The sequence below is a fragment of the Periplaneta americana genome, chromosome 16 (genome assembly GCF_040183065.1).
Source record: "Periplaneta americana isolate PAMFEO1 chromosome 16, P.americana_PAMFEO1_priV1, whole genome shotgun sequence".
NCBI classification, from domain to species: Eukaryota; Metazoa; Arthropoda; class Insecta; order Blattodea; family Blattidae; genus Periplaneta; species Periplaneta americana.
In genome coordinates this window covers 11,197,275-11,215,283 of record NC_091132.1, presented here as the reverse complement: position 1 = coordinate 11,215,283, position 18,009 = coordinate 11,197,275, and the positions used below count along the sequence as shown (strand labels likewise).

The following is an 18,009-nucleotide window of genomic DNA, read 5'->3' as shown; positions in this document are numbered from 1 at the left end:
TTGTATGTACCTAATCTGAGGTATCAATTTCATTTCAGTCACATGTATCCTTCTTGGTGTTGCAATTTCTACAAACATTAGTGTACATTAGACTTCCGATTCAGCCAGTGTAGCTTCTTGACTTCTCGAAATATTTCTTCATAGGATCCAACGGATGTCACTTCAAAGGCTTGTTTCCTTTGAAAGATTTTCAGTTACCAAGGAGACCACAACTCTTTTCTAAAGAAAAATTTCATTTGTTGCTAGCAGCCATAACAACGTGTTTTCCATGCTTGGTTTTTGTTTTGTTATACAAGAAATATTTGCAAGTTTCTAACAGTTTTATTATTAGTGTTATAATAGTGTCTACAGTCTATAGTGATTTGTTTTCATAAGTTTACATGATTTTTTTAGCCGTCGTCTTTATTTATCAGTATAGGTTAGGTGTACACTGCATGGTAGTGTATACAGGGGTAAGTTCTACATACAATAAGCAAGGCCTATATGTCTCAAAATTCCTAGAAAATTAAAAAGATAGAGTTCTTGTTTATTATTATCATTCCAAACTCTGAAGTCAATTTTCTCCACTTTCATTTTTTTTTTATTTTGCATTGCTAAAAATGCTACTCTTCCTACAAATTTTGTACTACATGCGTGATTTTTTTTGTAGAGGTATTTGAATGTGTTCTTAACAAAACTTACTATCAGGATTATCCCTAACATTCATATTTTATTTTATATTAATTTTTCTTTATGCTCGAGTTGATTTTTTTTTCTGTTTTTACACTTTAGTGCATAAAATATGTTTTATTTCATTTTTAGTAAAATAAATAGAAAAATTGTATAGTAAGTTTTATCTTCGAGGGTCTGAAAAGTATGCAGACAATATTTCAGGCCAAAATATTTGAATTTGTGGGAGGAGTAGCAATTTTTGAAAAGATAAATTTACACAAATTAAAATTACAAAATTGTTAATAATTCATATATTTTTGCATCAAATGAGACGAAACTTTGTACAGAGACTATTTATATAGAGTAGGACAACTGTACAAAATTTCATGGATCTACATAGAATAGTTTCGAAATTTCAAATTTCACATCAGTGTACCCTTAATGTTGTTAGTACGCATTAACAATGTATACTGTACATATATTCTGCATAATTTTTTGCTTGCTCTGTACCTCAAAACTACAATTCTGATGTAAGACATATGGAATATAATAAATGAAATGAAAATTATAAAGGCTTTCTTGTAAATTTTGTAGTCGGGGGTTTAGAGTCATAACGACGTATCTACAAAATTCATGTTTTGAGATAAATGCAAAAGAAGTTTTGCAACAACTGAAACACTATCACTGTTACCGCCTATGTTATTGTGTGCGACATATGTGATAACTCGTTGTTATTAGAGTATGTTTACATCCGCTCAACAATTTTTTTGTGTTTAAGCTAAGTGTTACATAAGAAAAAAAAAAGTCTGTGTTATAGACACGTTGTTTTGACTTTAAATAAATTGTTCTTTTTGCAAGTTACACTTGAGTTTAATATTAATGACAATAGAAATAATGCACTGAATTATTTATATATTATTGTGTAATTATATCTAATTATTGTGAAACAAACAGTTTTATAAGTCTTTCTTCTAATATTGATTAGCAAGGTGCTGGATAATATGCCAAAATGCTTAAAATACTCAACTGATGGCAATATACCTTAATTCACCATAACAAAGTGCAATGACTTTTACACAAACCTGTATCACTGAAACAACAGTAAAAAATTGTTATATTGAAGAAGGAATAGTCCTCAGTAATAGTAATAATAATAATAATAATAATAATAATAATAATATTCGTAGCGCTACAGCACTTTAAGGGTCCAGACCGACCAGCCAGCTGCTGGCCTCAAGCACAGATGCTTAAGCAGAGGTGGAATCTAACTAGAATAGAGGTATCGTGTGGTTAGCACGATGGTCCCCCTACTAGCCGTTATAGCTGGCTTTCTTAACCGGATTTCTCTACTTATCATAGCTCTCCAAGTGCATCACAATGCTGATTATCATCATCATTATCATCATTAAATTTCGCTTCTTTCCCGTCTGTAACATTATTTATTAATTACTTATAGCATTGTGGTGATACTGGTCAGGAAAATCCTCATATTGCGTAGATCCAGAAGATCTTTAAGTTTTTGTTTCTGAATAGGAACTGGAGAAGAAAACAAAGGCTGAAGTGTAAAAGAATCTCGCATTCTTGGTTTAGTTCTGCGGATTAGTATTCTTCTAAACTCAAATTCTTGAGAAGTCCTGTTGCTGTATTTAAAATAAGTGTGTTCTAAATCTTCTTTCTTGTACTGAAACCAAGCCATCTTGAGCCAATTGACATTATTTACATCACTGAAAACTTTTCTGTCCTTTCTCATGTAGCGCCTCAGTTCTGAAAAATTCGGTACATGCTGAATTTCAATTATATGGTTTTTTTGTTTGTCATTCTGACAATAGTGAATCATCCCGATGTGAAATAATTTTTTTCTTTTCTCTTCTGAGACATGATCAGAGTCGTACTCTATTTGTAGTCTGACTCAAAGGACATATCATTGATTAAAGGGATGTCGAGATGCCCAACAGCATGCAGAAACATAACAGACATATTTTATATTTCTGGTTTGTCCACCGCATGTTTTGAAAAAGGAATTCCATTCCTTACCATCTGCATTTTTGTAGGAAATTAAAAATACATGAAGCAACGTCTGCAGATCCACGTTTGGCTGTTCTTTCACTCCACATAACATGTGACTTCTCTACAGAAAATTTATTGTATACAGTTAAGTTGTACACAGGCAATCTTCGCCGATAAAATAATGCTTTAGCATCTGTTTTGCGACAGTAGCAGACAGCCTCCAGATCAAATTCAGCTAAATGGATTTCCAGTTGCAGCTTCCGCATCAATGTTGTCTTTTCTAGCCCTCGCTGAACATTTCTGTTCATTGTGAACATCCTGACCTTGACAGTGAATTTCTTTGCCTGTGGCATTCATATGAGAAAATCTGTAGCATGTATCGCACAAATCATTTTAGGCAAATGGAAGGGCAAGTTAAATTCTGTGTTGTGAATATATTTCGATAAAATTATTCTTTTCAGTAGTTATGCCATCATTTTCACATTTTTCAACGTACAGTTTGAACATTTTCCTACGATTTAACTAATGAGGCAAGTACTCTTTCTCTGAATATTTTCAGGCATAATGTGATATTATTTTTGGAAAATCATTAATATGAAATGTAATTCCTTCCATTATAACATCTGACTTAGGCAAGCTGGTTTGTGCTGACCTCTTTGATCTCTCGAAATTATATAATGTTCATTCCTTTTATACATACAGCATTTCATGTGTGAACGATTCAGGCAAATCGAGTGTTGCAAGAAACTATACCTGACAGACTTACCATTTTTCACCATCTACCTTTGTTTATCTGTGTCATTTAAATTCCAAAATTCTTCATGAATTGGTAGCCACTCAGCCTGAGTAAATTTGAAATTGCATTTCCTTATACATTTTAAGCAATCTTTCTGTTTAACTGACCGTCCAGCAATTGATTTGCCTTTGGTAGATATTCTGAACTTCCAGATTATGGAATATGGCCGTAATTTTCTGAATGTGCATAAAGGGATAATTTTGATTTCAAGTATGTACGTAGTGACTAATTTTTAAGTAAAATGGTTTATAAGCAATTATAACGCACTTGACATCTGTTGATTTTATCAAAATTCTAAAATTGAATATTAGCGACGAGTAATGAAACAACATTACCGGTATATAATCTTACCATTGCAGACTTCAGTATTGATCCTTAATGTTGAAAAGGCATTGCGGAAGTTAACTGAATCTGAATTCTCTTCAGTAACACATTTTTCATTTTTCAGGAGATCAAGAATTTTTATTCCTCTAAAAAAACCACATCGATTGCTCATCACAAGTTCATTGAACGATATCTTTGCATGACTGAAAGTACCGATAATATGTATAAATGTTAAATGTTATGTTTTATTTAACGACGTTCGTAACTGCAGAGGTTATATCAGCGTCGCCGGATGTGCCGGAATTTTGTCCCGCAGGAGTTCTTTTACATGCCAGTAAATCTACTGACATGAGCCTGTCGCATTTAAGCACACTTAAATGCCATCGACCTGGCCCGGGATCGAACCCGCAACCTTGGGCATAGAAGCCCAGCGCTATACCAACTCGGCAACCAGGTCGACAATATGTAGAATTGGAGTGCACTACGGATAACAATAATTTTTAAAATTCTTTATTTCAAGGATTACGCCAACAGTGAGTGAATATAAGGATGCAGATACTCTGTATTATGATTTCGTATCTGAAAATAAGTGACACGCATTTAGAGACAAAACAACGGATCTACACATACGCTGTTCTGACATTCAACACCGTAGCGTAATATATGGAGCCAAATTAACGTATAAGGAGATACGTTGTTCTGACATTAAATAATCACGTGCATTTGTAGATACGCAGCACACTATCTCCGTAACGGTTAAAGATAGATGTTCCGCTGTTTTGTCATTAAATAGATTGGTTCCCCAAGTCAGTAATGATGTAGATATGTCAAAATGCCCAATTTTGTAGATACGCTGTTATGACTCTAAACCCCCGTAGTGTTAGTGGTTGTTGATTGATGGCAATTTTTCATGTAAAACCATTGACAATATGAGTGACGGAAATATAAAAAGTTAAATGGTTCCAAATACCACTAATTTCAAATAATAATACGTAGTGAATATGAGTTCGAAAATCCACGTGCTCTTCAAAATGAATCACACCAATTCTTCTAATATGAATACAGAAACAATACAAAGTATAATAGTTCACCTGAATTTTACTACGAATTTGTGTCGAGGATTTTGGCAGGCAAACGGTCCCGCATGGGCTAAACCACTCTTTGACTTCAGTCAAGGTTGGGTTTGGTTAGCGTAGGTTAGAACTTCAGTTAGTACATAGCGGTCTTCATTGTATGCTTACGTACAGCAGAAGTCATGACGATGTTATAGCATAAAGTGTTTTATAATTTTTAATTACTGGTTTTATTTCTCACATAATTTTTACATTTCATGGAAATTATTCTTACTTTTTTCTTAGAGAAATTTTGAAATTAGTTAATAAATCGGGCAAAACAAGAGAAGATGTTGTTAATATATGAATTTAAATATGAAAAATAAAAATATCTTATATGTATTTAAAACGGAAAACCCTCGAAATATGCATTTATACAAAATGAAGTTGGCTTCATTCGAACGTAAGAACCATGATCGGCAAAGAGTCCATTTTACTTTTTCAATATGCCAAAACAATAAAAACATATAACTGCATGAAGTTCTGTGGTCTAATGATGGCAATGTTACCTGCAGCGTGTGTGTTTCTCAGAGGAGACTACATTCCACACCTGCGGCGAAGTCAACAAACACAATGTGCGCTTATGTCGTCATTGAACAGCAAGGGAATAGCCCAAAAGTGAACGTCTGGTGCGGTTTCAAGCATGGCAGTCATTGACCCTTCTTTTTTTGTTTTCCGAGAACACACCAACATTCCCAATGTATCCTGCTATGATGGAATTTTTTTGTAGCACCTCGGTCAGCAGAGTGCAACCTTGAGTAATATTCCAACAACAAGGTGCATCACTACATTGAGGATTAATTGTTCGGGTCTTTCTCAAATTAAAATTTTCCGATAGATGAATTGGACGCGACGGTCCAACATTTTGGCCACCACGATCCCCTGACAAAACCCCCTTAGATTTCTTCCTGTGGGGTTATGTGAAAGGCAGAGTCCAAGAGAAAGACATTGATGATGAGGATAAGAAATGTTTTTGTTTCTATTGCCAAATAAATGCTGCAGACTTGAGGCTTAGATGTTCCGTGCCACCAACGGCGTTTATGTGGAAGTTCACTAGTATGGTAAAGGAAAGGTCATGACTCCCTTTATATTTCAATAGAACCTCTTATTTGTAACTTTGCTAGATTTTGTATACAGTAATTTAATGTTGTAATGAGGCAAAAACTTTGTAGACATTCCGAAGGCCTACTTACAGATTACTGATAGATAAATGAAACAACTATTCTCATGTTACAGCGTTTTTAATTTGTCTTCGCAAATGGATGACCCTATAGCATACACAGTGAAACTATTTCCTATTTCAAACACAACTTGTAATACTGCGAGAACAATTTTATTCTTTCGCCTTCCAGCCCTGTGTGCCGCACAGTCATTTCTAACAACGTGTCATATCATACATTAGCGTATCCTAGAATTTCTCCCTATTAGTGTCGAAGTCCCATTCCACAGTTCACATGTCAGACTATTATTTGGAACCTGGAATTTCAGGTGAGCTGGAACACCTCTCATGTATAATACGAAGGCAAACATTTTCATACCTGCATTTCTGTGTTCCTCGTCAATCATTCTCTGCATCGTAAATGGACGTCGGTTCGGCAGGAGATCGATACCGATGTAGGAATTTGTTGTATAAGGAAAAAAAAAGCACTATACTAATTTTGTACGAGAAACCATACAGCTAGAGACTTATTCAGGGGTCAGACCATTTTTGAAATTGCTAAATCTTCGTTAAAAACAGGGTTTATAAAAAATAAAACCAAAAATACGAAGGTGACATAATTTTCACATTACGCTCTGAAACAATTCAGTTTCTTTTGATAGGGTAAAGTTGCCTAATTCCGTGATACTCCTAATCCCGTGATACTTTTTTTTTAACTAGAATGTCAATCAAAGCTCTGCCGTTCGACAATAGCGCCAGACATCTTTCTCGAAATAGTGCATCTTTCGCCTATTTTTGAGGCACCGGTGAACTTCCTAGCAAGATACGCAATCCCGTAACATTCAGTGAAAAAAACCTATCACGCAATTAAGGGTATCACGGAATTAGGCAACTTTACCCTATAACTTACGTAAGAGTTTCAGCTTGGTATAGTGTATATAATGGTATTTTAATGCCTTGTTCTTATTCCATGGTAGGGACGTGTATTGTAGCGCATGTGTGCGTGTGTGTATTTAAGTGTTTTGGTTATATTGTTTTTGGTTACGATTTCTCTTCTTTTACGACTTAAGTCATTTAATTCTTAATTTATATTAATACATTGTTATTGTTCAGGCAAAGGATAATTTTTATTCATTTACCTATTATCCAGCAAGGTTTTTCCGATCATTATTCATGGTTTAGGGACCTTTCTTTACGTCTCAAAGTAAAAAAGAAAGCTTATTTATTTTATGAAAGAAAGACTTCATGGTGTTTGTTTCCAATTGTTTAATTTCGATTGCTATGGCAACATTATTTCGAGATGTAACAAATGAAAGCTATTCAAGCTATTCAATTGCTTAATTTCGGTTGCTAATAGCTAGCTAGAAAGAGTGGATGAAGAAAGAATAATGCTGAAACCGACCAGGAACAAAAAAAGAAATAAAATTGGCTGCGTCATTGGCTAAGAAGAAACTGCCTACTGAAGGATGAACTGGAAGGAATGGCGAATGGGAAAAAAGTTCGGGCCTGAATGATAGACATTAAGATAATGGATCGTATGAAGACACTAAGAGGAAGGTGGAAAATAAGGAACATTGGAGAACGTTGGGTTTGCAGTGAAAGACCTGCCCTTGGGCCCTTGAGTGAATGAATGGCAAGGTTCATTTCGATAAGTAATAAATAAAATCTAGCGAAGTTATTCAATTGCTTAATTTTGGTTGCTACGGCAATATTTCGAGATATAAGAAACGAAAGGTATTAAAGTTATTCAACTGCTTAATTTTGGTTGATATGGCAACGTTTATTTCGAGATATAAGAAACGAAAGGTATTAAAGTTATTCAACTGCTTAATTTTGGTTGATATGGCAACGTTTATTTCGAGATATAAGAAACGAAAGGTATTAAAGTTATTCAACTGCTTAATTTTGGTTGCTACGGCAACGTTTATTTCGAGATATAAGAAACGAAAGGTATTAAAGTTATTCAACTGCTTAATTTTGGTTGCTACTGCAACGTTTATTTCGAGATATAAGAAACGAAAGGTATTTAAGTTATTCAACTGCTTAATTTTGGTTGCTACGGCAACGTTTATTTCGAGATATAAGAAACGAAAGGTATTAAAGTTATTCAACTGCTTAATTTTGGTTGCTACGGCAACGTTTATTTCGAGATATAAGAAACGAAAGGTATTAAAGTTATTCAACTGCTTAATTTTGGTTGATATGGCAACGTTTATTTCGAGATATAAGAAACGAAAGGTATTAAAGTTATTCAACTGCTTAATTTTGGTTGCTACGGCAACGTTTATTTCGAAATATAAGAAACGAAAGGTATTAAAGTTATTCAACTGCTTAATTTTGGTTTCTACGGCAACGTTTATTTCGAGATATAAGAAACGAAAGGTATTTAAGTTATTCAACTGCTTAATTTTGGTTGCTACGGCAACGTTTATTTCGAGATATAAGAAACGAAAGGTATTAAAGTTATTCAACTGCTTAATTTTGGTTGCTACGGCAACGTTTATTTCGAGATATAAGAAACGAAAGGTATTAAAGTTATTCAACTGCTTAATTTTGGTTGATATGGCAACGTTTATTTCGGGATATAAGAAACGAAAGGTATTAAAGTTATTCAAATGCTTAATTTTGGTTGCTACGGCAACGTTTATTTCGAGATATAAGAAACGAAAGGTATTAAAGTTATTCAACTGCTTAATTTTGGTTGATATGGCAACGTTTATTTCGAGATATAAGAAATGAAAGCTATTAAAGTTATTCAATTTTATTGTTTAATTTCGGTTGCTATGGTAACGCTTATTTCGAGATATAGGCCTAACGAATGAAAGCTATCCAAGCTATTGTACTAGGAGGTATGCTATTTTATTTTCCTATATTTGTTCCTTGCAATAGTGAACTTGTCTCTACAAATGCTAATTGGTGTTAGTCACTGTTATTATGACTGCCATGAAGAATTTGTCAACACCCCAGAAAATGTCGGCGGACTTTTTCCTGACCGTTATACAGAACCTGGAAATGATTACATTAATGAGTGAAAAACAAAATGGAGCATATTTCAATATTACATTAAATACTTATAGCTTGTAAATATAATGTCCCTTCTTATTTATAAAGCATATTTTTACCAAATATCCAACGACTTCAAGGCGTTCTGACTTTGAGTAGCCCCCGTAAACCACTAGGCCTAATAATGGAGGGCAGTACACCTTTAAAAGGATAAACGGGAAGGTGACAAAGATTGAAGACATAATATTCCTCTCACCGGATGCTGTGGAGAGGTTTCGCCTTGTGGACCTGCACATCGCAGATCGGACAGAACCTGCTGGTCTCCAGATGGCGCACGATGCAACTGCGGCAGACTGCAACACACCAAGAGTTCGTTATCAACCATCAACGGCAATGAGAGTCTAGTCTACTGTGGCAGCGGACTCGCTTCACTGCAATACTCAAGATCGGAGACACAAGGACGCGGGTTTTTCTACTGATTAGATCTATCCAACTGTCCTCAAATGTATGCATTTCATTTCATCAACATTACTCGTTTCACTTACCATTTCCATCTCACTTAAATTTATTTCATTTCATACGAGAATATAGACTACACAGTAGGTCTACATACATGGAAGGGCTACTTGATAGCGTTGTAACGGATATGACTTCTGATAACATTTTTGTGCGAGATCGTGCGTATTTGCTTGTTTTCCGCACAGAACCAATACGCGGTAAGTGTGAAATACCACATTCAGTATTCCCAACGTAACACACATAACAATTTCCCTCTTCTTACCGCTTAAGCGCGACATTCATTTTACTGCTTTAGGCTTTTAACATATGATTTTTGGAGACGTTTAACATAGTAATAATTATAAATTGGAAACTTACCACTGCAATTTCACCTAAATTGCAATGTTAATTATTGTTTTTAAATATTTGCAAAAATTAAGTAAAGTCTACTACTCCACGAAACTTATTGCATTCCTGATACAAGTAACATTAAGGAAGCCGTGAAAAAATCGACAAGATTCCAGATGCCGATGTTATTACTGCAATATGTTATATAAATAATATTGTTAAAATATTAAAATGAAAAATAAATGATTACATAACCTTACCGTTTGTTTTAAGTTCGCATTTATAGACTGGGGGGGGGGGAAGACAGACGTATATCACGGCCTGCTGGAGTATAGTAAACACAGAAAACATTTTATAGCAACAATGTTGAAGAAAGATATTTCGGTTTTCCGAAGTTGTCGTCATTAAACAGAAACCAAGATGGAGACTTCATTGCAACTAATTAAAAATTCGTCTTTCAGGTATGTAATAAACGATCTTCGCACAAAATAATGTACGATACACGAGCGGTATGTTTGTTTTCATGTTCTCGGAAATTAAAAAAGCTCAACTACGTTTCGCTTTTTCAATCTTTTCCTCGACCATGGAAACGTCAACATACCGCTCTTGTAACGTATATTACTATTACGCCCCATAAAGCATTTTTGGCAAACTGTAAACTGTAAAAGAAGTCACTAATATCGTAAAAAAAAGAAGAAGAAGGTATCCATTATAGAAATTGTTACGCATAAATGACATAGTCTACAATAACAAATAAAAACAGAATGTGTGTCATTGCAAACACAATTCCTGTATCATTCTCAGGTCAAAATAATTACAATTACTTATTTTTACACGTAAACTCATCTTCTTCAATTTTTTTCTACGATTAACTCAGAGAAAATTAAATTAATACTATAACCAAGAGATTAATGCGCAAGTGGCACCTGAGAAAGATGAAATCAGTCTACTCCTCTGAAGAATATAATATATTTCATATCAACTTCTCTTACATAGCCTACATTTTAAACTCATGTTTGTCATAAGGAACCTTCCCAACAGAGTTAAAAAGTTCCTACTCACAAATCTGGCGACAAAAAAAAAACGATAAACTGGAGAATTTGCTACGGCAGCTTTGAACCGTGCCGTTACGGTTACGACCAAATTGAACTAAATACACAATGTCGCCAACATAAGAACATGACGTTGATCTGTGGCGTCGTTAGAAAGAGAATTTTCTCTCTCTCTCTCTACCTGCTTCGTTCTGAACATTACTGAGAGATAGCACCACTGTTAGCGACAAGATGTATTTGCGTAAATAGGCCTATTGCGAGTATATTATGTGGCTTAGGTGAGGGTCTCGGGCCAGGAACAGTTTTGCTTTGGCGCATGCGCGGACCTCTCATGCAGTAGCATTACTTGAATTTATTTTCATGTGTACATTCCAGATCAAATCAAGAAGATCCCTTCTTGCTCCGATTACACGTCTTGCATATTATACGAAGGTTAGGTTTGATTAGTTTAGGTTTTTATTAACCAAGTCGATTAATTAAAATGTGTCTCAGTGAAACATACAGCAGAGTCCGTATAGGTCAGTTTCTATCTGATGCTTTTCCAATTCACTGCGGGCCAAAGCAAGGAGATGCACTATCACCTTTACTTTTTAACTTCGCTCTAGAATATGCCATTAGGAAAGTTCAGGATAACACAGAGGGTTACATCAGCTTCTTGTCTATGCGGATGACGTGAATATGTTAGGAGAAAATCCACAAACGATTAGGGAAAACACGGAAATTTTACTTGAAGCAAGTAAAGCGATCGGTTTGGAAGTAAATCCCGAAAAGACAAAGTATATGATTATGTCTCGTGACCAGAATATTGTACGAAATGGAAATATAAAAATTGGAGATTTATCCTTCGAAGAGGTGGAAAAATTCAAATATCTTGGAGCAACAGTAACAAATATAAATGACACTCGGGAGGAAATTAAACGCAGAATAAATATGGGAAATGCGTGTTATTATTCGGTTGAGACGCTGTTGTCACCTAGTCTTCTGTCAAAAAATCTGAAAGTTAGAATTTATAAAACGTTATATTACCGGTTGTTCTATATGGTTGTGAAACTTGGACTCTCACTCTGAGCGAGGAACATAGGTTAAGGGTGTTTAAATATAAGGTGCTTAGGAAGATATTTGGGGCTAAGCGGGATGAAGTTACAGGAGAATGGAGAAAGTTACACAACGCAGAACTGCACGCATTGTATTCTTCACCTGACATAATTAGGAACATTAAATCCAGACGTTTGAGATGGGCAGGGCATGTAGCACGTATGGGCGAATCCAGAAATGCGTATAGAGTGTTAGTTGGGAGATCGGAGGGAAAAAGACCTTTAGGGAGGCCGAGACGTAGATGGGAGGATAATATTAAAATGGATTTGAGGGAGGTGGGGTATGATGATAGAGACTGGATTAATCTTGCACAGGATAGGGACCGCTGGTGGGCTTATGTGAGGGCGGCAATGAACCTTCGGGTTCCTTAAAAGCCATTTGTAAGTAAGTAATATTGTTAAACAATAATATGATGAAAGCAGTGAATAATTTCATGGCCGCTAAAAGTATTCATTGTAAAAGTCGATATATTTTCTCTAAACCACAAATAAAACGGCAACGAGGTCATAATTACATACTTAACGCTTTGGTGAACATTAACCGGAAATTTACTTTCATTCATTTGAATGATATTCCCTGAAACACATCTTTTCCCCTTTTATTTCGTTGTGATAAACATAGCACTTGACTAATGGAGTGAATTATTTAAGAATATAGTGGCGAATTTTACTACCGTCATTTCGATTATATTTTGTTTGACACGGCTCGGTACGGCCCGGTGACTAGTAGCCAGCGAGTAGCGTCGACTACCGATGTTGGTCTACCGTGCGTATTATCCAGTTGTCCCCCCCCCCCAAAAAAAAAAGATGTAAACAAAATTATAGGCCGTTGCCATCATTAGTAAAATTGCTTGAAACCTTTTTAAAAAAATCTATTCTCAGAATATTTAGAGAAAAATAATATTTTATCACATCTGCAATTTGGATTTCATAATAAGATGAGTACGCAAGATGCAATTATATCTGTCACTGAAAAGGTTATAAAAACATTAGACGAACGTAACAAGTGATTTTTTTTAGACTTAAAGAAAGCGTTCGATAGACTACCGTTAATCACAAGATACTTTTTTTTTTTTTTTTTGTACTCCAGGATTATAAAGTCTTATCGTTAATGAAAATCGTTCATAATATGACACATTACTGTATCAGATATCAAACTAATCATTACTAATTTAATACGTTATTTCTTTATTACTTGTTTTATAATGCTGTCGTATAAAAAATTCCACATGAAACACATTTTTAATGTTATATAGATATTGCAGACAGGCTATATGAAGGTGATAATGCCGGCGAAATGAGTTCAGGGTCCAGCGAGGAAAGTTACCCAGCATTTGATCTTAATGGGTTAAGGGAAAAACCCCGGAAAAATATCAACCAGGTAACTTGTCCCAACCAGGATTTAAACCCGAACCCATTCGTTTCACGGTCAGGCAGGCTAATCGTTACTCCACAGCAGTGGACCTATCATATTGTTACGAATTCGTTTACTATGTTATGCAATTTGATGAACAATTGTATATTTTTCAGTAAATAAACGGACATTTTCTTGCAAACGTCTTTTTTAACCGGAAACATTGTGTAGACAAAGAAATTTTGTAACTGAGTTTCGAGTTCCAAGACAATGAAGGATACTTAAACGGTATAAGATTTTAAAATGGGTTAGCAATTTTCGTGTTCATGGCAGTATTAATTCATCATTTCGTGGCAGTAATACACGTTTCTTTCGAGCTCCCGAGAACGTTGAACGAGTGAGAACTGCCGTGGCAAGAATTCCGATCCTGAGACAGTCTCTGCTGTTGAATATTCCGAGAACGACTCTTAGAAGAATTGCAAGACTTGGGATAAATCATCCTCTCTTTCAACAAGATGTTGCCACGGCGCATACCGCAAGAGAAAGCTTGATTATGTTTCCTGGTCGACTGATTTCAATATCTGGAGACACCACTTGACCAGCAAGATCTCCTGAGCTCAGTGTACGGGTTTGAAAGTCATTTTGAGAGTTGATTTCAGAAAAATTGAAATTTATATTAAATTATAGTTGTGTAGGTTCAGTTTACAACTTATCGATCTATATTAATACAGAATTAATTTTCTGTTTTATTACGTTTGAGATGGGGAGGACATGTAGCACGTATGGGCGAATCCAGAAATGCATATAGAGTGTTCGTTGGGAGGCCGGAGGGAATAAGACCTTTGGGGAGGCCGAGACGTAGGTGGGAGAATAATATTAAAATGTATTTGAGGGAGGTGGGATATGATGGTAGAGACTGGATTAATCTTGCTCAGGATAGGGACCAATGGCGGGCTTATGTGAGGGCGGCAATGAACCTCTGGGCTCCTTGAAAGCCATAAGTACTGTAAGTACTAGGCTACATTGCAAAGTTATATTTCCACAAATATTTTCGACTTATTTAAAAAGTCATCTTCAGGTGGAGAACACAATAAATGGCAAATTGAACACAGGTTATATACAGTAGGAGAACATTTATGCATTTTATAATATATATTATTCTCATTTTATATACCCATATGTACATACAACATGACTTAAATTGGTTAGATAATACTTAAAGACTCAATTAAAGTGTGGTTATCATTATAAAACTAATTTTAACATAAGGTTACAAGTTTTATTAAATGTTATTTATTGCATGCCAAAATGACTTAGAACCACCCTAGTATTCACATAATTTTATGTTTTTATATTTGTTCAATTTTATGATATGCACTCACTGTATATCACTTGTGTTCAATGTGCTCTCCACCTGAAGATGACCTTTTAATTAAGTCGAAAATATTATTTGTGGAAATATAACTTTGCAATGTAATAAAACAGAAAATTAATTCTGTATTAATATAGATCGGTAAGTTGTAGACTGAAAGTACATAACTATAATTTAATATAAATCAGTGTATGGGGCTATTAAGCCTAAAGTCTTCCATAATCGTCCGCGTACTATAACCTATAAGCGCTTAAAGAATGCATAGAGAAGAAATAAGAAACACTGCAGAATGTAATGCGAAACATACACAAGTGTTTAAATTGACTATTACACTCCAACTACGTCACACTACTTTTGACCAATAAAACGGTACGAAAGGACGTATTTCAACCAATCATGGCTGCTTATCGCACAATTTTATCGCGTCCCTAGCATTTGTTTAATTTTATCGCGTCCCTAGTATTTGTTTAATTTTATCGCGTCCCTAGCATTTGTTTCTTTGTTTGCCAACATTTGAAACTGCGCTGGTCTGGACGTCAAAAAAAAAATATATATGTATATAATATATATATATATATATATATATATATATATATATATATAAAATTACAAACCACTCCAGTCGATGCACAGCAGTTTCAAATATGACTCGCATTGGCATTCAAGAACAAGAATTAATAAAAATCACTGATCATACCTGTGCATCTTCTGAAATCCGATTTACAAATAAATGAAGAGCACCATTCGGAAATCCTGAATAAGTTGAATACACCATGTAGGCCTAAATCAACGAGCTCCACTTCTATTACGCACACGTCCAATATAACATCAATTGAACCACCAACCACATTCAAATTTGAAAATTGTACATTCAATAATTATTCCTTTTAAAATTATTCATGTTTATTTTTATGTCATCGTCGTTAATTAAAACTTTTCTAACACTTGTGTATATTAGTTAGGTTATGTTATAGCTTCTGCTATATGATATTATGGATAGTCACGTATCAGAGATTGTTTAATATTAAGATTTATTGAAAATCATCTGTCAAGTGACGTTGATTACTCGGATTCGGATAATTGAAGTGGAATGTTGCATTTTAATAAAAATGAAACTGAATCAACAAAGCCTTCTTGACTAGTAACATTGCCATCGTGTATATAGATCGACAACTTCACGACGAGAAGGCATTGCTCACTACTGCCATCTAGCATGCATCTAGGATAATATTTGTAATGTTGAGATGGTACAATAATACATTTGAAGACAGTTGTATTTTCGTAAGTCAATTAATATTTTATTGTATTGGAGTACTTCTAATCTTTATATACTTTCTTCTAATCGTGTAATAGTCAATTAATCCCACTCGAGTTTTGATTTTCTCTAGATAAATCAAAACGTCTAGTGAGATTACTGTTGATAAAATTGTAATGAAGGACATTTAGCCTTAAGTTATTTTAAAAAATGAACAAGATAACCAAGTTGCACACTTTGAACTTTGTGTTCCTCAAGCAGTAGGCTTATACTTTGTTCGCATTACTGTGGTCTTACAGAACTATTTCAAAATCCACCTGTACCCCATGGTCGTCCCCATAAGTTAATGTCTTTTAAAACTATTTTAAAACTCAGATTTATTCAGAAAGTCGCATTTTGTTTAGTGAGCATGACTACTTCATTATCATTACATAATTTTGGCAACCTTCTTTCCGTCTCTGCAATGTAAAGGTATGAGGAAAGTCTTTGACGCGTCCTACGTCATGACGTAGGAAAAAAATAGTTACAATTCATAAAACATTCCTTAGAAACAGAAATACCTTGAATAGTTTTTATTACTTACTGCAGCAGGCCTTGAAACGTTCGTGAACGCACTTCATTTTTAGATTGAAACGTTAATGTCAACACAATTTAATTTTTTCTTGAATTAAAATAATATTTACTCATAATAACTCTGGATAGGTTTAGTGTATTACACAAGGTTTCATTTCTCCATTACCTGTATTTCGCTTCTGTCAACAATTAGCAGGAGAAAACAAACACGGAAAATGCCTCTGTATAAGCTTAATATTCTTTACGCGTTTCGCAATAAACCAGTTCTATATCACAATACCATTCAGACTCCTGTTTACTTTAACGTGGAGCAGTTTTCTGAGTGGCACTCAGAAAAACTGTAACTAGGATTACAACATTGCCCCTTATGGGATTTGCGTAGATGCAACCCACAATGTATTCGTTAGTTACATAAAGAATTTAATTTGTCATGGCCCAGGTTATCCTTCCATTATAATATTCATCAAATGGAATGCGCAACCTATATTTATTATAGAGTTGGGCCGATTCGTGAACGAATCGTTCATTCGAACGACTAATAATGAAGAATCGTAATAATCGATTCGTGGCATCAACGAATCGTCGTTCAAAAGAATCGTAACGAATCGTCGTTCAAAAGAATAGTAACGAATTGACATGGTATCGTAACCCACGATTCTATTTACTTGTTTGATGTAACCTGTCAACGGACATTTCCGAACCGTGCCGAATACTCCCGAGCGAGAGTGAAATCAAAATACTGCATTTGTTAAGTATGGAAAATAATGAACACAAACCTGAAATTTGCATAGTTAAATAGAGATGTAATGCAAAAAAATGTACTTCGTAATAAGGTTCAGTTGATAAATTATAATTTAGAAACATTATCTTGGGTAATTTTGTAGACTAATAGAGGTCATGCTGAAAGGTTCCAGCCAATGAGAAAGAGATAATCCAATGTCTCGCCTCTTATGCCATCTATGCGAGAGATATAGAACGTTTTTGTTCTACGCGTGGTTTGCAAAGGAAAGTGTCCTCTAAGTTGTTCGTTAACGAATCGTTGGAATCGCAGAGTAGTTAGAATCGTGAACTCGTTGACGATTCAAAAGAATAGTTGGAATCGCAGACTGAGAAGAATCGTGAACAAATCGTTAAAATCGATTCGTAATATCTGATTGAATCATTGGAATCGACTTCTGAAAAAGAATCGTGTTGCCCAACTCTAATTTATTATAGCGACGGATCCATCTGTGTCCAGAATACCGTTGACACAGCGAACTATCATCAAGTTTCTCGGTACGTAAGGAACCAGTAGTGTTAGAGTGTATACAAGAAGATCTCTAGCACAATTCCCGAAAAACTTTCGCGATCGGTAGCTACACGACCCGCAATTTCTGTCAACAATCTAAAGATTTAGCTCATTGAAAACCGA

General features: G+C 34.9%; 1 protein-coding gene across 3 annotated transcripts in view; it reads right to left on the bottom strand.

The window, feature by feature from the left end:
* Positions 1–18,009, bottom strand: part of LOC138691142 (protein suppressor 2 of zeste-like) — a 319,182-nt gene that overhangs the window by 29,971 nt on the left and 271,202 nt on the right. For all 3 annotated transcript variants that reach the window (XM_069812885.1, XM_069812884.1, XM_069812886.1), the window contains one exon: positions 9,309–9,405. In XM_069812885.1, coding sequence (XP_069668986.1) covers positions 9,309–9,405 — 97 coding nt within the window. The remainder of the gene's footprint in view (positions 1–9,308; positions 9,406–18,009) is intronic.